The 22,068-nt window shown below is 38.9% G+C and overlaps 1 protein-coding gene across 9 annotated transcripts in view; it reads right to left on the reverse strand.

Moving 5' to 3' along the window:
• The window catches only part of LST8-1 (Transducin/WD40 repeat-like superfamily protein), a 204,168-nt gene that overhangs the window by 101,300 nt on the left and 80,800 nt on the right, over window positions 1-22,068 (reverse strand). For all 9 annotated transcript variants that reach the window (XM_089426447.1, XM_089426433.1, XM_089426444.1 and 6 more), the window contains 2 exons: window positions 18,085-18,186; window positions 17,837-17,949 (listed from right to left, as the gene is read on the reverse strand). In XM_089426447.1, the coding sequence (XP_089282573.1) occupies window positions 17,837-17,949; window positions 18,085-18,186 (215 nt within the window). The remainder of the gene's footprint in view (window positions 1-17,836; window positions 17,950-18,084; window positions 18,187-22,068) is intronic.

Consider the following 22,068-nt stretch of genomic DNA (forward strand, 5'->3'; position numbering starts at 1 on the left):
GGTGAATCAACGTTGCATGAAGTCGGGACGAAGCGGGGACACAGAAACGTCATTTCCCAAAAATCTAGGAAGCGAAGCGTCTACTATATATATATGTAGAGATAGAGAGAGAGAGAGAGAGAGAGAGATATTTATTTATTTATTTATATTTTTTTGCATTTATATTAAAAAAACATCCAAAATACCAAATTAGTTGTAGAAGACATGAAAACATGAATATTTTTACATAAATCAAGATAGATATGGCATCCATTATATATCAACGATTAATTATTCCAACATACACCATCTGGAATCTATATTCCTCTTCTCTTGTCTAGCCTTTGCCTCTACCTCAATTCTATAGGGATATTAGTCAACATTGCCTAATTTTGATCAAACAACTTAATCCAAGCCTTATAATATGGTAGAGAAAGCTTAACATGCCTGATCAATGATTTTGACTTGAGTGAAGGGTACATAATTGCTAAGGCCATGACAAAGGAATTCAACAATCAACAACACCAACACTAGGGTACATATAGGGCTTGGTGCTCTTGATTAAATGCCAATCACATGCCCTCATACATGATATAATCCAATGTAACGCTACAATCCCATTGATCCTGAAAACTGTTAACTCTACTGAATTTTGAATGGGATATGAAATTCTATTTTCTCCACTTGAAGTTTAATGAGGTTGGAACCACTCTCAAACATCCTGAATCATTTAATTGTAATGTTAAAAATTTAAGGATGGAAATGAAAGATAAAGGAGAATGTCACTTTTACTTTAAGAATTTAACATTACCATTAGGGAGCATCTAGGAAGCATCTAGGGAGCATCAAGGGGCGCCTTGGGAGTATTCAAAAAGCATAGTTCCTCACATAACAGTTTGAAATTCCAAAAGAAAACAAAAAAGGCCCCGCGGAACCGTGTGAACCGTCCACCTTCTCTTGGATCCATTCGTGCTCCCCGATGGATACGCCCCTGAACCTCCACAAATCTGCACTCGATCCTTTTCGGAACCGCAGATCGGGCCCCTGCGGATCTAATTTTCTAGGAATCGCCAATTAAATGGCAGAACCGCGGATTCAATTTTTGAATCCGCGATTCCACCGAAGGATCGGTGGTGAATCCATACAGGAGGCAATTCCGCCTCTTGATCCTTGGGGGGCGACGGTTCCTACAACACAGAGGTGAACATATTTTGGAGCACCCAACGCTGAAGTTGCTTGAGGGCAAGCAACATTTGGGAGGGGAGGACTGTCATGTCCCTTCCCAAATATATTTGTAACAGGTTTTGGTCTCCCCACAATTTTGCATAAATTTTGGTGAATGAAGGAACCCATGCATTTTTTACTTAGGGACTTAGGAGAAAAGAGGTTGAATTAGATTGCTAGTGGAAGGTGGGGGCCACCCATGTGGGAAAACGCACTTGGGCACTTGGGCAATTCGAATTGCCTTGGAGGGGAATCAAATGGCTTGGAGAGGGGCCCACATGGGGAAAGGAAGGCTCACAAAGATAAGGACGAGGAGCTCCCCAACTTAAGGCATCATTTGACCATCAAACACATTTGTGTTGCTCGAGCTGCTTAACCGAGTTACCTAGCTGTTTAGCATTGAGCTTTCCAAGCAGGAGACTCAACCTTTCTTCGGGGGACTTCGAGTGCCAACCTAGGAAGGCAATTCGTACTACCTTAGAAGAGAACTAGAGGATTTTTACAGCCACATCACTCAACCTTCAATTCAGCAATGTGTATTTCTGGGCACAAAGGAAGGGAACACACAGTAGTGATTTGGGGGTGCTCTTGGGCAGCAATTGCTGGGAAAGTTTGGGAGTTTTCATCAGAAGATCATCCCTTGGGGAAAATTTTGGATCGAGAGATGGATGCTTTTGGGCAACTCGACTTACAATCATTGTGGACTGCACAAAGGGCCATTCTTGGGCTCACATGGAAGTTAGGGTAAGGAGCTACAGAGTTGGAGTTAGCCGGGAGGAGAGAGGAAAGACATACGGGGTAGCATCTCAGCATTTGGGGGTGATATGGAGAGCCTTTTCATCCATTTCCAGATAGGTCGTGATTCCCATCATGAGGAGGTGGGTGTTGTACTTCGGTGTCGATTTTCGAGGGTCTAAACTAGGCCAAACCCTTTCTGGGTTTTGGTGGGTTTGTTAAGGAGCCAAGCGCTGAAGTTGCAGCATTTTCTAAGCACGGGAAGAGGAGTTTATAGCATATCCTTTCCAGCAGGCAGCGCAGTTTCTGGGCAGTGCAGATCATCCTTGGAGCAGCGGTTGTGCAGCACTAGAGCCATCATTTGCTCACCTGAGTGTTGTCACACTTGCCCCTTGAGACAAGCCCAGGTGCACCGTTCCATGACTATTGTACTTGCTCCAGAAAGAATTAAAAAAATGGCTCAAATGATCTTTATTTGCAGTGCTTTTATGGGTGTTTTTTGATTGTGTCACATTGTTGGATGTTGGTTTGTTTATTTGCTTTGTATATCATTGAATATCCTAGTTAGGAACATTACACTGATGATGGATACATACTTCTTGCGTAGATTTTTGTTTCAAGCAACAATGTAGTTTGATCAAATGTTGGTCTTTTGATCATAGAACCAATTTGATGGTTTTCTTCATGATAGAAGTCGGCTTAGCATTGTGCTTTGACTTTATCTCTAACTTTGATTTCTCTATGATAGTTTAGATGTTGGACAGAAACTAAATGTTTTCATATGTATGCAACTCCTCGTGTATATATGTGTCTTCATTTGGACTTTGCAAATAATATGGTTATGATGTCGATCACATTGCAATTCATGATGGAGGCTTTAAGAAACCATACATAACATTGCTTGATGTACAAAATCTGCTCATCTTGGCTTGGTGTCAGCCCATTTGCTTTCACTGTGCATATTCGAAGAAATCTCTGGATTTGCTTTCTTCATAGATCAAAGAATATCAGCTGAATACATGTTCGAAGAGATCTTTGGATTTGCTTTCTTCATAGATCTAAGAATATCAATAGAATACATGAGTTAACATAATATACTTTGATGCATAGCACATACATGTTCAGATTATTCCGAGGCTGAAGAATTTTTGAGAAATTCTAATGATGCAAATATACATTGAGCTAGGCTCATCTTCAACATGTTTTGACTAGATATGCAAATGTTAAACTAGACTATGTACATTTGAGAATGCTTATTTACATGTTATATATATACATCTTTGCATAAAAAAATTGTATCAAAGAATGAACCTCTAAATGATAAACTTGATTGATGTTGTCATTTCATAATGAAGATGGCTTGATACTGCATTTGCAGGATGGTGGTCCTTCGTTCCTGTTACTTCTTGATTGCTTCACAATCTTGACACGTGATTTTTGTTGCTCATCTTTACTCCTTGCTACTCCTATGGAGTCTCCCCCTCAGATAGTGCATTCCATTTCATATTCTCCCCAGTATTTGAGGCTCTTCTTTTGAAGTCAAACTATTGAGAAGAGTGTAGTTCCTCAGATATTCCAATGATTCTCTAGCAAGTGGCTTAATAAAAATATATGTTATCTATTCTTTTGATGGTATATACTCTAGCTTCACTGTTTGCTCAGCCACTTGTTCACTGAGGAAGTGGCACTTTATAGGGATATGTTTAGTCGTTGAATGAAGCACTAGATTTTTGAAATGCTTATTGCACTTGTATTGTCACACTTAATAGATATAGGTTCACTAAACGTTACCTTATATCTTGTAGAGTCTGTTTCATCCACAACACCTGTGTGCAACAAGCAACAGCTCTAATGTGTTCGACTTCTGTTGTAGATAAAGATATTGATGATTGTTTTTTGCTTAACCATGCAACCAGTGATTCTCCTAAGTAGAATGCCCCACCACTCATACTTTTCCTGTCATCCACACAACTGGTCCAAATTGCATATGTATGCTTCAACGTAAAGTTCTTCCCTTTTGGGTATCCTGGTGCATAGTTTGTAGTCCCTTTGAAGTATCTAAATATCCTTTTTGTTGCTAGTAGATGACTACTTAGGTGTTGATACATATCTTGCCACTAATTTGACTGCCAACAATATATCTAGTCTAGATGTTGTTAGATATAGCAAACTGTCTATAATAGATTTGTAAAGCTTTTGATCAACACCAGGTGATTCATCATCTGCACGTAACTTGTATCCAATTGCCATGGGAGCTGATACAGGTTTATAGTCTTCCATTTGGAACTTTTTCAACATAACTTTTACGTATTTCTCTTGAGAAATAAATATGCCTCTTGACTTTTGTAGAATTTGCAGCCCTAGGTAAAAGGTAAGTTCTCCAATGATTGACATCTCGAACTCAAACTTCATCTCCTCAACAAACCATTTTACTAGATGATATTTACTGCTTCCAAACATAATATCATCCACATACACAACCACAATTAGGAGTTCATCTTCATTAGCCTTTATATACAAATTATTATCAACTCCTCTCTTGAAACCTTGTTTTTAACGGCACTAGTTCATCCTCGAGTACCATGCTTGTAGTGCTTGTTTAAGACCATACATTGTCTTCTTTAACCCGCATACATAATTAGGACTAACTAATAATAAAAATCCCTCAAATTGTTCCATATAGACTTCTTCCTCAAGTTCTTCATTCAGAAAAGCAAACTTCACATCCATTTGGTACACTTTGAAATCTTTACAAGCAAAGGCCAGAAACATTCTGATTGCCTCAAATCTTGCCACTGGTGCAAAATTTTCTTCATAATAAAGACCTACTTGTGAGTGACTCTTGCACACTAGTCTGCCTTTGTTTCTAACAATTTCTCCTTGTTCACTCAACTTGTTTTTGAATACCCATTTTATGCCAATGGCATTCTTTCCTGTAGAAATTTCTGTTTTCCCACCCCGGTTTTCAGTTTCTCCTTATTTCTCCCATATAGTTAAATGCCCTTTCCCATAACCATACATTTAACAAGCTGGAAAAAATAAATTTGCTGAAAACACAAATTCTGGAAATTTTATAGAATGCTGGAAATTGCAGAAATAAAAATCAGCAGTAATAAACAGCCATTAAAACACATTTAAACACTGAGATTTTTGGTCAATGTGACCCTGGAAAAACCCCCTACAACTCTTGGGGAAAACCAGTTTGAGAGCTCTTCTTTATTTCTGGAAAATGCCTTTTTACAGTGAGAGAAATGTTCAGCAAAAAATCAACAAACAGACTTTTACAACTTATCTCAGCCTTGCTGAAACACCGTTGCTGTTACACCGCTCTCAGCTGCTGTTACACCGTTGCTGATACACAGCTGCTGATACACCGCTGCTGTTGCTGATACACCGCTGTTGTTGCTGATACACAGCTGTTGATACACCGCTGTTGTTGCTGATACACCGCTGTTGTTGCTGATACACAGCTGCTGATACACCGCTGCTGTTGTTGATACACCGCTGCTGATACACCGCTTTCGGCTGCTGAAACTCCGCTCTGCTGAAACTCCGCTTTCCGCTGTCCAGAAATCTCCCTTGCTCTCTTGCTCTCCTTCTCTCAATCTGCTCATGAAAGAATGAATGATCTTTTCCTCCTTTTCCTCCCTTAACCCAACCCTAAGTGACTTTTGGGTGATCCCTAAATCCAATGGCTGAGATAGATTTAGATCAATGGCTGAGATTAAATGCTCATTTAAATCTCACTTTCTATTTTTTTAATTCACCCCTTTAATAAAGACCCACTTAGTCATTTATTTCCAAAGTCACTTTTCCTTTCTAATTTTTCATTGACTTTATAAAAGTCACTTTAAAATTAGACTTAGTAACTTTATCACTTAAAGTCACTTTTAAATTAGATTTAACTTTATAAAAATTATAAAGTTACTTTAGGAGAAAAATTAAATTCTTTTGGACACTTTTCCCTAGGCCAAAGATCAAAGCCTAAGGGAACCACCTGTCCTCCGGTACCAAATTTCAACACTCCCTCTTACCGAGGAAGGTGTTCCTCACCACACCCATCTTGTCTCTGAAGTAGACATGCTTGCCCCGTGGTAAGGCTTTGGTAAGAATATCTGCAACCTGCTCATCAGTGGAAATATACTCAAGCTTCACAGCTCCCTTCTGAACATAGTCTCTGATGAAATGATATCTGATCCCGATATGCTTTGACCTGTCATGAAATACTGGACTCTCCGTGAGTTTAATGCAACTCTGATTATCACAGTAAATCACTGAAGGTCTCAACGGCTAACCAAATAAGCCAAACAACATCTTGCGAAGCCAGATGGCCTCACAACTAGCTAGACTAGCTGCCATATACTCTGCTTCCGCTGAACTCAGTGCTACTGACTGCTGCTTCCGGCTGAACCATGACACTACTACTGAACCCAACCCAAAACAGCACCCTGAAGTGCTCTTCCTATCAGAAGCACAACCTGCCCAGTGAACCTTCCTAGGCTCACACATAAACTGACTCATCGTGTTGACTGCAAAACAGATATCTGGTCTAGTGTTGACCAAATACATCAAGGAACCAATCAGTTGCCTGTACAATGTGGGATCCACCAACTCGGAATCCGAAGCATGAAGCTTCTTCCAGTTGGTGATCATCGGTGTCGACATGGGTCTACAATCCTCCATGTGGAATCTGCTAAGGATGTCCACAATATACTTCCCCTGCCCCAGGAAGAAATGCCCCTCCTCCTGCCACACCTCCAAACCCAAAAAGTAATGCATCAAGCCGATGTCCTTCATCTCAAACTCCGCCGCAAGATCTCTCTTGCAGTGCTCTATGAGTCTCTCTGCACCTGTAATGACCAAGTCATCCACATACAGCACCAGAATGAGAGGCTCCTCACCAATCACAATAAAGTAAAGGTTCGGATCTGCCTCACTCTTTGTGAAACCCATCCCCTGCAAATATGTATCTATCCTGAAGTACCAAGCTCTGGGAGCTTGCTTCAGGCCATAAAGGGCCTTCTTCAGTCTGCACACATGGGACTCCTTCCCATGCACCTCAAAGCCCTGTGGCTGCTCAATGTACACCTCCTCCTGTATGAAGCCATTGAGAAATGCGGTCTTCACATCCATCTGGTGGATCTTCCAACCCATCTCTGCTGCTATCGATATAATGGAGCGGATCGAAGTATATCGAGCCACGGGAGCGAAGGTCTCCTCATAATCAACTCCCTCTACCTGGGAGAACCCTCTAGCCACAAACCTTGCTTTGAATTTCTCAATGCTGCCATCTGCAGCATGCTTTACCTTGTAAAGCCATCTGGAAGTAACCACGGATTTGACCTCAGGCCTCGGCACCACCTCCCAAACATCATTCTTCATGATAAAAGAATACTCCTCCTGCATGGCCTCTCTCCAGACCTGCTGGCTAGCTGCCTCCTCATAGCTAGAAGGCTCAGAGTCAAGGATGCTGGTAACCATCGCCATATAACTACAAAACCTCTCAGGTGGTCTACTCTCTCTGACTGGCCTCTTCGGCTCAGCAACAGATGTGGCATCTCTCAAGGTGTCCTGAAGCCACTTGGGCTTCCTCTTCCCTGAGCATGCTTCTCCCATAGGAGAATGAAACTCCTCCTCATCACCATCAGTAGCCTGAACTCCTGACTGTCTGTCTGTTGTCCTCCTGCCTGCACCTGAACCTGTAGAAGCTGAGGTACCGTGTGAACTGTCCATCAGTGGACTCCCTAGTGAACTGCTCTGCATGCTGCCCGGAGCACCACCCCTCTGGCTCGGCGAGCCACTGCTCACTGATGGACCTGACATCCTCATAGATGTACCTCCGGATCCTCCTGATCCCTGCCCACTGGATCCCTGCGACTGACTCAATTGCTGCTGAGGGTCTGGCTGATCCAGATACTCTAGCTCTCGTGACCTCCTAAAGGCCCTGTCCTCCTCGAACTTCACATCCCGTCTGACAACAACTCTCCTCTGTGCAGGAATGTAAATTCGAAAGGCCTTTGAGGTCTCATTGTAGCCCACAAAGATACCCTTCTCTGCGGTGGGCTCTAGTTTGGTCCTCTTCTCCTTGGGTATATAGGAGTATGTAATGCATCCAAAGATATGAAGATGACCAAGATCAGGCTTCTTCCCAGAGAAAGCCTCCTCCGGAGTCATGTGCCCCAAGGCACGATGCGGACTCCTGTTCTGCAAGTAAACAGCTGTGTTGCAGGCCTCTGCCCACAAGAACAATGGCAACCCCTGATCATGTAACATGGCTTTGGCAGCCCCTATGATGGATCTTTTCTTCCTCTCCGCAACCCCGTTCTGCTGGGGGTTGTAAGGAACAGTGAACTCCCTCCTAATGCCTGCCTCCGCACAATAGTCAACAAACTCTCCAAGGGTGTACTCTCCTCCATTGTCCGACCTCAGGGACTTGATCTTCCGACCTGTCTGTGTCTCCACAAGAGCTCTAAACTCCTGAAACCGCTTGAAGACCTCACTCTTGGTCTTCAAGAAATAAATCCAAGTCCTCCTGGAGTGATCATCAATGAATAAAACATAGTACTCATATCCACTCAAGGAAACATGAGACATCCAACCGCTCACATCGGAATGAATCAAATCAAGTATCCCAGTCGCTCTGTTGTCACTGCTGGGAAAAGGGGATTTGGCAAACTTGCCCATCGCACAACCTCTGCAAGTATCAAAGTGATCAGTACTGATATCTGGCACACCTGTAATGATCTCCCGCAATGTCCTCAAGGCTCCATGATACATATGTCCCATCCTGCGGTGCCAAATCTCACACAGCTCAGAACTGCTAGCTCTGCTGTCGGTACTACTGCTCAATGCCAAAAGGGGCTGGAATGCAAACTTGTACACCTTTGCATGGCGTACACCTATCACTCTAGCTGAATCAGCTGGAGTGCCCCTGGGATACATCAACACCTATCCTCCCCTGAACAGTACCTCATATCCTCTGTCCTCCAAAGCTGAGACGGATATGAGGTTCTTCCTCATCCCTGGCACATAAAGAACCTCTGACACCTTCAAGGGAGGTTTGGACTCCCTCTGAAATGTCAATGTCCCCACCCCGACTGCTCTAACAACTCTGTCATCACCGAGTACTACCTCAATATCAGTGCCACTCTCTAAAAGCTCTGAGAAGTACTCCCAGACTCCTGTCATGTGACGTGAAGCCCCACTGTCCACATACCAGATACCTGAAGATGCTCCACTAATCGAGGGAAAAGCATGCTCCCTCTGAACCTGTGTGGCAGGTGATCCTGCACTAGAGGACTCACATGTAGTGAACGCAAACTCCCGGTCAAAACGACCTGCAAAGTCCTCAATCTCTGCTGAAGCTGCCATGTCCTGGTTCTTCCCCTTCTTCTTCTTCTTCTCCGGACACACAACTGCATAGTGTCCCATCTTCTGACAATTCCAACACTTCACTTTGGAATAGTCCTTCTGTGTGTTCCCCTGTTTACCTTTACCTTTGCCTTTGCCCCCACCACCGCTTGTGGAAGCCTGCTTCTTCCCTTTGCCTTTCTTGCCTCCTGCCACCAGTGCTACGTCCTCATCCTGCTCAACTGGCTTGGCTGCCCCAAGCTGTCCTTTCCTGATCTTTGTCTGAATGCAATCATCCCAAAACCTCTCCCATGTGGGAAGGGTCTCACATGCACACACCCCATCAGCAAAGTTCAACCATGAACGGGGGAGGCCATTCACTGGAATCCGCACCAACTCAGTGGGTGGAATGGCCTCTCCAATCGCTGCCAACTCATCTCTCACATTAGTAATCTTTGTGAGATATCCAGCTGCACTATCATTACCCATCTTAATGTTCTTCAGCTTCTCCTTCAGGACCATCTTCCGGTTCTCATTGGTACTCTGGTAGAGATTGGACAACGCTGTCCACATCTCATGGGCATTGCTCTTTCCTCTCACATGAGGAATGCAATGGTCTTTGATTCCGTCTAGAATCAACCTCTTACCCTTGTTGTTCTTTTTATTATAAGCTGTCAACTGAGTAGCATCAGTAGGCACAACAACAGGGTGTTGTGCTGTATGCACCATGATATCCCAGACTTCTGCCTCCTCAAAGATACTCTGCATTCTCTCCTTCCAAACGTTGTAATTTGTATGCCCATCCAACCTATCCTCCACCCTCAATCCCAATGACATCTTGCTGTCCTAAAACTGAAAAATAGCACTGCTATGGTAAAGATAAAACTGTTGTTTATAAAAAAATCAGCTTGCTGGAATTTTCTGAGTGAAAAATCATCAACTGTAATTTTTTTTCTTTTTGTCCCAAACTGCCCTTCAACACTCAAGCTCTGATACCATGTAGAAATTTCTGTTTTCCCACCCCGGTTTTCAATTTCTCCTTATTTCTCCCATATAGTTAAATGCCCTTTCCCATAACCATACATTTAACAAGCTGGAAAAAATAAATTTGCTGAAAACACAAATTCTGGAAATTTTACAGAACGCTGGAAATTGCAGAAATAAAAATCAGCAGTAATAAACAGCCATTAAAACACATTTAAACACTGAGATTTTTGGTCAATGTGACCCTGGAAAAACCCCCTACAACTCTTGGGGAAAACCAGTTTGAGAGCTCTTCTTTATTTCTGGAAAATGCCTTTTTACAGTGAGAGAAATGTTCAGCAAAAAAACAACAAACAGACTTTTACAACTTATCTCAGCCTTGTTGAAACATCGTTGCTGTTACACCGCTCTCAGCTGTTGTTACACCGTTGCTGAACACAGCGGCTGATACACCGTTGTTGTTGCTGATACACCGCTGCTGTTGCTGATACACAGCTGTTGATACACCGTTGTTGTTGCTAATACACCGCTGCTGTTGCTGATACACCGCTGCTATTGCTGATACACAGCTGCTGATACACCGCTGCTGTTGTTGATACACCGCTGCTGATACACCGCTTTCGGCTGCTGAAACTCCGCTTTCAGCTGCTGAAACTCCGCTTTCAGCTGTCCAAAAATCTCCCTTGCTCTCTTGCTCTCCTTCTCTCAATCTGCTCATGAAAGAATGAATGATCTTTTCCTCATTTTCCTCCCTTAACCCAACCCTAAGTGACTTTTGGGTGATCCCTAAATCCAATGGCTGAAATAGATTTAGATCAATGGCTGAGATTAAATGCTCATTTAAATCTCACTTTCTATTTTTTTAATTCACCCCTTTAATAAAGACCCACTTAGTCATTTATTTCCAAAGTCACTTTTCCTTTCTAATTTTTCATTGACTTTATAAAAGTCACTTTAAAATTAGACTTAGTAACTTTATCACTTAAAGTCACTTTTAAATTAGATTTAACTTTATAAAAATTATAAAGTTACTTTAGGAGAAAAATTAAATTCTTTTGGACACTTTTCCCTAGGCCAAAGATCAAAGCCTAAGGGAACCACCTGTCCTCCGGTACCAAATTTCAACATTTCCAACTGGTCTTTGTGTCAATTCCCAAGTCTTATTCTTTTCAATTTGATCTAACTCCTCGTTCATAGCATCTATCCAATGTTTGTCTTTACTTGCTTCATTAAAATTATTTGGTTCAATTTGTGACAACATAGAAATATCAGCCTGGTCTGTTTTCTCTGCAAGTTGCCTCCTTGTTTGAACTCCTTCACTTTTATCTCCAATAATTTGACTGTCAAAGTGATTCTTTTGTACATGCCTTGAGAGACCTTTTGAATGACCCTCTGCCTTTTCTGATTTTCATCCTGTACTTCATTTTCTTCACTATCATGGTGATGATCTAGAGGATTGATAAAACCTGTGTTCTTGTTCTTATCAGGCATCTCTTCATCAAACTTTACATCTATACAATCCACAATCTTATGCAGTCGTTTATTATAACACTTGTATCCCTTACTTTTTGACGAGTATCCCAAAAAGATTCCTTCATACAATCAAGCATCAAACTTTCCCAACTGTTCATCATTGTTTTTTATATAACATTTACTTTCGAACACTTTAAAGTTTAAAATGTTTGATTGAAGTTGGCTTACCGTGCCACAATTCATAGGGTGTCGTGTCACAATTTGGTCTGAAATGTGCCTTATTAAGAACATGAATTGTTGTGTACTACTTCTACCCAATAGGTTTGAGGAATGATTCTCTCTTGCATCATGGCTCTGGCCATTTGTTGAACAGATTTGTTTTGTCTCTCTATAACTCCATTCTACTGGAGAGTGTCTACAACAGTATAATTTTTTTATACCAAATTCATCACAAAAGTTTGAAAACTCATTTGAAGTAAATTCACCTCGTTTCTCTGATCTTATACATTTTATCTTACACCCAGTTTGATTTTCTGCCAATACCTTGAATACTTTAAAGTTTTCAAATGCTTTTGACTTATTTCTAAGGAATGCTACTCATGTCAATCTAGAAAAGGCATCAATTACCACCATGGAATATTTTTCTCTTCCTGGTGCTTCTGTTCTGGAGGGACCACACAAATCTATATGTATTAACTGCAAAGGCTAACTACTTGACAAATTATCCTTGACCTTGAAAGAAGTTTGAGCCTATTTACCTAATTGATATGATTTGCATATAGGATTTTCAAGTTTCTTTATCTTTGGTAGAACTTTGACCAATCTCTTTTTACTAAACCTCACGATGTGATCAAAATTGAGATGCCCCAGTATTTTGTGCCATAACGAAGATTCATCTTGTTTGTTGATATAGCACTCTTCATTTTCTTCCTTCAAGATATATACATTATTCTTTGTTCGAACTCCTTTAGCCAAAACCTTCCCAGTTGTTGTTGACCTACTTTCACAATCTTGAGCTCTGAAGAGAACGTCACAACCCCTATCACACATATGACTTACACTTAGAAATTTATGTTTCAAACCACCTACAAACAATACATCATGAGCCTTTCTTTTTCCATTATTCGGACTGATTGTACCCTTTCCTCTAATTTTTCCTTCTCCATCATTTCCGAATTTGCCATTTCCAATTTTATTTTCATCTAGGGATACAAACTTGCTTTTATCTCTTGTCATAAGTCTAGAGCAGCACTATCCACATACCATTTACTATTTTGATCTTGAGCATACAAAACTAGGCCACAATTATCATCTTTCTTCCCTTTTTTCTTCTCTCTCCACTGCATACATTCGTCTATTCTGCAATTGTTCTAAGATTTTGAGATGGTGATCTATTGTTTTTAAGCTGACATTCATACGACTTATGCCCAAAATTGTGACAACAAAAACACTCAGTGATATCAAAGAGAGGAGCAAATGGGTTTCTGTCCAGATTCATGTTTGTTTTGATGTTTGCAAATCTATTGTTAGCCTCACTTCTTTTAGGATTCCTCAGCTCATTTCTTTTGACATAAGCTCTGCAATTTATAGCTTTATGTCCAAAAATTTTATAACATTAACAATACCCATAGTAAAAATTCCCATACCTGGTAGTGGATGACACTTAAGGATATAACCATCTTGGCATTTGATAATCTTGTTTCCTGAAGAAGTATGGTCTCTGATAGTTTTTTGTTTGTTTGTCCACTCCTTTTGTCTATTGCAATTTGTTGGAAGTGCTTCTTTGTTGTTGCTCCTTTGATGTTGAAGTGTTGCTCAACTTCTTGTTCTCAAATTGATGTGGATTGTTATTGTCTCCCTTGACAGCTTTTACAAAAGTCATTGTCTTTTTGTCCTCGGTTTTAATTGCATGGGATTCTCCTTCATAACCTAACCCAGCCTTCATAAGTGTTGACCTCTGAGCATTTAATATCACATCCAGTTTTTCGGATCCTTTTATGTGTTGAATGTTCATGTTCAAATTCGTTTGTGCCTTCCCTAGCTTTTTCTTCAGGGTTACCACCTCTTCTTCCAATCTTTCACACTCCTGACTTTTCTCCTTTATTTGTTGCAATAGAATATCTTCCACCTTCTTTGCTTCTTCAAGTTCAACCTTCATCTTGATAATTTCCTCTAAATTTGATTTTTCTTTTACATATTTTAACAAAATTTCATTTTGCTTCTTATTCTTTTGTTTAAGTCTATCTATTTTCTCCAGGGCACTGGTCAACTCCCCCTCAAGATTTACATCACCTTCTTCTTCTTCTTCTTCTTCTTCTTCCTTGCATTCTTCCTCTAGATCTTCTAAGGCCATCAACATGAAGTCATTAGTTCCATCTTCACTAGAGGATTCATTAGAGCTTTTAGATACACTGCTATCTTCTTGAGCATAGAAGCTTTTCTTTTTAAACTTTTTCTCTTTCTGCATTTTATTAGACTTATTCTTTTCTTTCCCTCTAGACTGATTTTCTTCTTTCTTGTAAGGACATTTGGAGGCATAATGCCTCACTCTACCACAATTGAGACACTTAAATGGAATTTTCCTTCGTACTTACCTACACCTTTCTTCAATCTTCTGACAAATTTGGCCGCTTCTTCGTCAAAGTCTGAGCATGAACATTCCTTGTCTTCTGTGGACTTGTCTGCTCTAAACGTTGCATCTCTGGCAGTTGACTTTGCTTTTGAAATTCTCATCTCATATGTTGTCAAAGAACCAAGTAATTGATCCTTGTTTAGAGTTCCAAAGTTGGTTGTCTCTTCTACAGCTAAAACCTTAGGATTAAACTTTGAAGGTAGCAACCTCAGTATTTTTTGGACGATTACACTCGCTTTGATTGTTTCTCCTAGACCCATCATGACATTAACAACTTCATCTACTCTTAGAAAGAACTTAGCAATATATTAATCTTCATTCATTTTTAACGCCTCAAACTGCATTCTATATACTTGTAATTTGGCCATCTTTACTTTGTTATCTCCTTCATGGATATTTTACAGTTTATCCCATATTACTTTAGCTATTTTACAATGCATTACCTTAATAAATTTTGATTCACTTAATCCACTAAGAAGTGCATTTGAAGCGTTTGCATTGGCTGTGAATTCCGGTTTATCTTTGTCACTACTCATTGTCTTTGGTTCTTTATATCCCACCAACATAGCAGCCCAGACTTCTACTCCAAGAGACACTAAATATGCCTTCATTTTCACTTTCCAGAATGCATAATTTGTGTTAGTGAACAAAGGGGCTTTATTTGTTGAGCATCCTTACAGACTAGCCATTCTAATGATTTAAGACCTCCTTCCAGAGGTTAAATTGATGTTGAAGGAACTTGCTCTAATACCAATTGATGAATATTTAGCAATTACTGTGAGAGGGATAAACCAGTAATTGTATCTTTCTAATCTTTTCGTTCAACTTATTTCCCTTTTTTTTCTCAAATATCTTCTTATGCAACTAATGGCTTATGTATATGTTCAGTTATTAATTGTTTCTTTTGCAGTTGCGAGAGAGAGACATTTGCATATATACATATTCAGAATTCAAGAACATTCACACAAGTGGAACATTCAACAAGCAATGCATGAAGACACCAAATATAAGTGGAAACACATAAAGGGAGAAAACCATGAATTTTTGCATGAAAGTGATGTGAAGGCAAACTCCTACTCCCTTATTACATCAAATTTTTTGTAGGTTCCAACCTACAGAAGGTTGCTACCTCAAGGAAGCTCCAACTCCCACAATTTTTTTTCCATGCTACAACCCATAGGACGCTCCTACCTCAACAGGCTACAACATGTTCTTTATCACGCTACAACTAGAAAGGAGACTGCAATCTCCCAATCACAATACAAAATCAAGTTTGTTGGTTACCTGATATTAATTTCTGCCCTCAAGTTTGCTGCTCATGTTCTCTACTTCTCTTCTTTAATTTTATTCCTCTTCTGGTACTTTTCTCTTTTTCTCCTCATCAAAATGTTGCTCATGAACGCTCTCATTCAAGCTTTTTAACTCACCAAAAAGAACTAATTCTCATTCAACAATGCATCTTTTATAAGCATAGCTTATTAATTGTTTGTATTCTATGCAGGAATACGAAATGAGGAGTTGTCTCTTGGTCTTCTAAGGCTGTTCACAATCTGCCTCTTCATTTCCAAATCTGAAATTCAGAATTTTGTAATATAAAATAGAGCTGAAATAATATAGGCCAACGACAATGACTGCAAAAGACAAATCTTGAAAACTTTTCAGATTTGTATTAGCTACATTTTTCAGATTTGTACCAGCCACATGTTAATGCCTTTGAGGATTCTTATTTAATAAAAGCATACATTTTCCAGCTTATGTCTCAAGATATCATGTGTCATTTTTCATTTTAATTGTAAGCCATACATCAAGATAATCAATCAACATATTTAATATCAAGTGTCATTTTTCATTTTAACTGTAAGCCATACATCAAGATCATCAATCAACATATTTAATAATGATCAGCATAGTTAACAATGATCAGCATTTGCACTTCACATCACTTAACAGTCTTTGCACTTCAAGCTACTTGCAACAATAGCAGTCTAACAATCAACGTAAAACAGCTTCAAGTAATCAATCAACACAATCAGATTAATCATACCAAGCATCAACCATCCTTAATGACATGATCATTTGACATCGATGCCAACATTGCCAACAAAACGGAGTCCCAAACGTTGTTTAAAACATAAATGCCAAGATCGCCTGAATGTCTGTGAAAGTGAAATTTTTGATATACGTACCCCTGTTGGAAGAGGGGCAACAGTTACCACCTCATATGAACATTGTCTGCAGATATGCTTATCCCTTGGGATATTATGATGTTTCTTTACTCAGTGGATAAAAGCAAGCTCTTCACTTCCCAGGGGGGGACCTCAAACCACCTCACAAAGTCATGAGACAATCGTTGATGCTGAGGAAATGCTCAACCTAGACGCTGTGTTTAGTGCTAAGTGGCATAGGCAGTTCCCTCTAAATAATGTAGACGTGTATTAATACTCTTTGGACCTTTTCATCATGTGGTGGGTATAAAAATAAGCAGATAATTAGTGAGAATCAAAAAGAGGATGGGCAAACAAAATAACGATGAACTGGAAAAGTGGATACCTCAGATACCAGCATCATCTGAAACTCACAAGTGTGAATATTCAAGTCACAAGCTTCTTTCAAAACAAACTTGCAGTCTAAATATATGAAATTTAATCCAAACACTGGATGCATGCTCCAGCAATTCTCTGTACAGGGTAGTCATTGTTGATCAACCAAATTCATATACCATCAGAGTTAGCAATGATAAATTTGTTCGATCTTGATATATTTTTCTACCTATGTAGTATTCAAGACTTACCTAATAGAGCAAGTCTACATGGCTCCTAAAGTCAAAATCAAAGTATCAAAACTCTCTTAAAGAATATCATATAACCATTTCCTTGCGCTTTCCCAACATACTTCTAGATAAAAGTAAAGGTCCCCTATCAATTTCTACCTATCTGATTTTAGATATGACTGATAGAGCAAGCCTGCATGGCTCTGTGGGGCAGAATAAAGCATCCACTATGTCCAGCTACAAGATGTCTTTTGGTCACAGAATAATAAATAGTCCTCTCTTTTCCTTGCACTTTCCAAATATACTCCACACAAATGGAGAAGTTTTTCATCCCTTCTCAGAAGAAGCATGAAAATGTTGGCTAGCTTGAAAAGAAACCATGATACAGCAGGCTACAGCTATTTCAAGATGCCTCATAATGTTTTGAAGGACTCATGTAGTTGGCATCTAATGAGGAAAGCATTTCTGTGATACCAGAATTTGGCATATGATTAGATTGCTTCCTTTCAAACATGTACTCATCAGGTTTCATGTTATATGATTGTTGAACTTATTCTTTTGCTTGGTACTGAATCATGCAATCTTCTAACCTATATTCTCTCTGTTTCCTTTAATATGGAAGGAAAGACTCAACTGTAAAAAATCTAGGATGTGTTTCATAGTAGAAACAGGATAAGTCAAAAATGTACCTCAGATCCCATATCTTCACAGTACCATCTTCCGAACCTGAGTACATCCATTTTCCATCACACTGGAATCCCACTGCCGTAACATTGTTTGTGTGGGAGTCATAACTAATTACCTGACAGCAAACAAAATCATTGCACTTGCCACTAACTGCAAGCATTAAGGAAAGAAGCACAGCAGTTCCTCGTCTTACAAAATATTGTATTGAAACTTTAGAAAGATTAGATTCATTTTCACCAAATGGACATACAGGTTGAGGATTATTGGAATTGACTTCAAATAAACGAATATGTGGATTCCCAGCTGCAGCCAAGTACTGCTTGTCAGGTGTTATCTCTAGATGGTTGACTTGCTGCAAAAAAATAACAGCCTTGTCAAACACTCTGTAATTCTGTAGAAATCAAGCATGATTTCAGCTACACTGCATTGTGGGCATTTTTACAAGTCCAAAACAATTAACCTTCCCTTATATATGCTTCAATTCAAGGCCCATGAAACAGGCATAAAAGCTACATGTGACCAGATTTTCAGGAATTGCTAAAGCTAATAGTAGGAACGAGAACAAAAAAGCAATCATTTAATGAACTTATTTCAGCTATTGCTGGCTCTGTGTGCAAATAAGTTAGTACTTCTCTCATCCCTAATTGCATGCATAGCCTTTGTCTATAAAAGCAAGAGATTTACCAATGTTAAAATAAGATTAATTTCTATCACTTAATATTTGGTCATTTATAACTATTTTGGTCCTGCTCAAACCTGATATCTGCTTGTATGGAAAATAAAAGGCCTTTATTTCCAGTTAGTGTCAAGGGTTGTAGCATCCATATCAAATTTGATATCTTGCTAGGAAACGTGAGTTCGCGAACAGGTGCATCACTTTTTGAAACAGGGTATGTGAGTTCGTCGGGGGTATATTATAATTTATATATATTATATATTTTATCAATTATAATATATATGAATTTTGAAATGTTCCAACTTACATGTTGACAATTGTTTAAATTGAAACTTAACAATATGAATGTTAACAATTGTTTAAGTTGAAACCTAACAATCTGATACTCATCTATGACACTGGCTGGCAGACTAAAATCCTTTTAAAATACATATACATTTTGTTATTAAGTTGAAACACAATGTTGTTAAGGTTTATAATAAAGTTAAGGACAAGGATTGCATATTCATGCTAGAAAATATGATCTTCCTTCTCCAGCAAATCTTCTTCTATTCCTTCTACAATTTCGTATTCTTCTGCATCTCTCTCTTGAATATCAAACTTGATAATTGATCCTCCAAAGAATCGAACTGCACTGTATTTATAGCCTCTTCCGGAATTCGAATTACCCTGATGTAGGCCGACTTGGTGTGGAGGTGCCAAATGACTTATTTTACTCAATAAAAATTATTTTTACATGATTCAAAAGCCCAAGAAGGGTCTCATTAAATGGACAATGATTTAATATAAAACCTAGAAGTCCTCAGTGGGGGCTTTGACCTAAATCATGATAATCCAAGCATGAAACCCATGATTTAATAAGTCATAATAATAATAATAATTTCTTTTTCTTTTTTTGTTAAATACATTTCATTATGACTCAAATACAACTTATGAAGACCGAACATAGTTACATTCTTCAACAGGTCACAGACCTAATTACTAAGATCAAATTAAATTTATGAATTTTTCAAAGGCTAGATCTAACTTGTTCATTGTCGGGATCCTTGGCATATTCTTGAAGTATTCTTTGAAGGTGTTAACCACTGTAGTGGCACCTGATGATTATATGAAGACTCCATGCCCAAAGATGATCCAGAGGACAATTGTACAATCACATATCATCAGTCAACATAGTTTTTTAACTCTACTTCTATCTTCTCATTATCTTTCTTGTACCCAGATTCCACACCCTGTAGGGAATTGTAATAAGTGATACTAGCAACGATGAGTTTTTGAGTTTGTAACAGGCCTAGGATGTTGGGGCTCGATCAACAAACGAGTACACCTTTGAGTTTTTTTGTCTGGTTAATTATTCCTTCTTTTTTAGAGGCGGATAATTTTCTGGGTTTTTTCACTCACTTTTTAAGTTTTTACCCAAAGTCGGGGTGATGGTTTGAAAGTTGGACCCCTAACACATCTTAGAGTCTAGAGTCGATGTTTACCATATTAGATTACACACAAAATTTTGTGGAATTTGGTTAGGTCTAGGTAGTTCTTTTTTAATTTTTTAGATTTTCCGCACTGCGGAAATTGCTAATAAAATTATACTTGTAATATAATAAGTGATGTCTAGAGAAGTTGTATGGGGTATGAGTAATGAAATTTGCACCTCTCACCCTCAACTTTCTACTATGACACACTGTGAGGGGTTAAAAATGTGTTTTTTAATATCAAAACCCACTTTTCCTAAGTCTAGCAATTAAATTAAGCCAGAAATTAAATAAATGGAAAAAAATAAATATCCACACATGCTAAATGCTGTGGAAATGAGGTGGAAAATTATGGAGGAGTTAAAGTGAAGTCCCAAGGTGATGTGGACTCCTAAAATCAAGGAAAGGACATGTGCTCAAATAAAATTGAATTTCTAGCATTAAATGAGAAAGTTGCTTACTTGGAAATTCGAATTTGTGAAGTTAATGCACATTTGGGAGGATTTTGGAGAATACTTGGTGGAGATTTTTGTGAGAAATTGTCCCCCCATGGGTTACCATCCATATACACTTGTCATTCCACCATAAAATTCAAATTTGGCACATAAGGAAAGAATAAAATGACGTCCACTTGCCAGAATTCGATTTTTACACTTAGGCATTGGAGCTCCATTCAACAAATTCAAATTTCTCTTTGGGATTGTCACCTCATGCCACTTGTTTAATCACTTCCCAATGGCTCCAATGCCATTTGTCATTGTCATTCTTCATTAGGATTTGCTCCCAACTCTCTATATAATAGAGCCATGGGCTCTCACATTGTAATCACATATTGTTACTAGCTATTGTGCTTGCGGAAGAGCTGTTGCCTTGTACACTTTCAGAAATACCAATAAATAATTTGGGGTTTCATTCATGAGCTGTTCTTCCTTTTCAAGTGTGATGAATTGTTGAGCATTGGTATAATTCCTTTTACTCATGCTTTGATCTAATTTGCTTCCATATGCTCTTATAGATTTGTTAATGTAGAGCAATCTTGCATTGACATTTGATTTAGAAATATGCTCTAGATATAAAATGCTCTAGTTGGTTTTAAATAAATCTCTATAGTTTCTTATCATTGTTTATTGCTAAATCTATATGGAACTAATTCTTGATCGAAGTTTTATAGAGGGAACATGTTGTTGGGATTACAGAATCAAGCGTGAGGGGAAGTCTTTGGAGAGACCAACCCACTCTTGATACATTCTTAAAGGAGATCTCATTTGTTATTTGAACCTTCATAGTCTTATCTTACAAAGTGGTTTTGCGGGGATTTCGGCACATAGATTGTACACAAGCTGAGAACTTCTAAATTTAAATCTCTTTGAAAAAACATTTTACTTCATTTCTTTCATTTGCTATCTAAGAGCTTGAAGATGGCCAAGCGACAAGAGTTTACTCTCACTCTTTAGCTTAGCCTTTTGTAAATTATAATTGTACATATACATTTTATCTTGCTGACTTTTCCATTAATACTTAACTATTTTGCAATCATTGTTTGGATTTTTTGCTAACTCTTGCATAGCAGATTTTGAAGAGCAACTTCATACAACATCTAACAAGTGTTTGCAAGACCTTTGGCAAGTGTTCGGGGTTCGATTTCCAAGGATGTCATGAGCCCTTTTGAGGCTTATTTTGGCCAAGTCAAGTTCACTAGAGGGCTACCCATTTTCCTCTTTAAGTTGTGGGCATTTGGAGGAAACTCATACCTTGTTTCCCTTGCATAAGTTTTGTGAGATCTTGTCACTACTTTCTCAAGAAAGGAGGTCTAGTGTCCAAGTTTCAAGCAATTATTGTGAGGACTCTCCTTGAAGTTTAGTTGAGGACTGTGAAAGACCCTCTTCTCTTTGTAATATTCATAAAATATCTAATTTTCTTTCGAGAGCTTGGGATTTCTCCCATGGTATCCTACCTCCCCATTTAGAGGGAGGCTTTTCTTGGGTGGATTGACATTTGCATAGTTTAAGCTTTCATACTTCATTCACTTACATGCATGCTTTAATTGGGAGTTAACACCTCACTATCACATTTCATTAAGTTAAAG

Source organism: Pinus tabuliformis, chromosome 6 (assembly GCF_031772625.1).
Source record: "Pinus tabuliformis cultivar Carrire ecotype Pingquan chromosome 6, CPIR1, whole genome shotgun sequence".
Taxonomy (NCBI): domain Eukaryota; kingdom Viridiplantae; phylum Streptophyta; class Pinopsida; order Pinales; family Pinaceae; genus Pinus; species Pinus tabuliformis.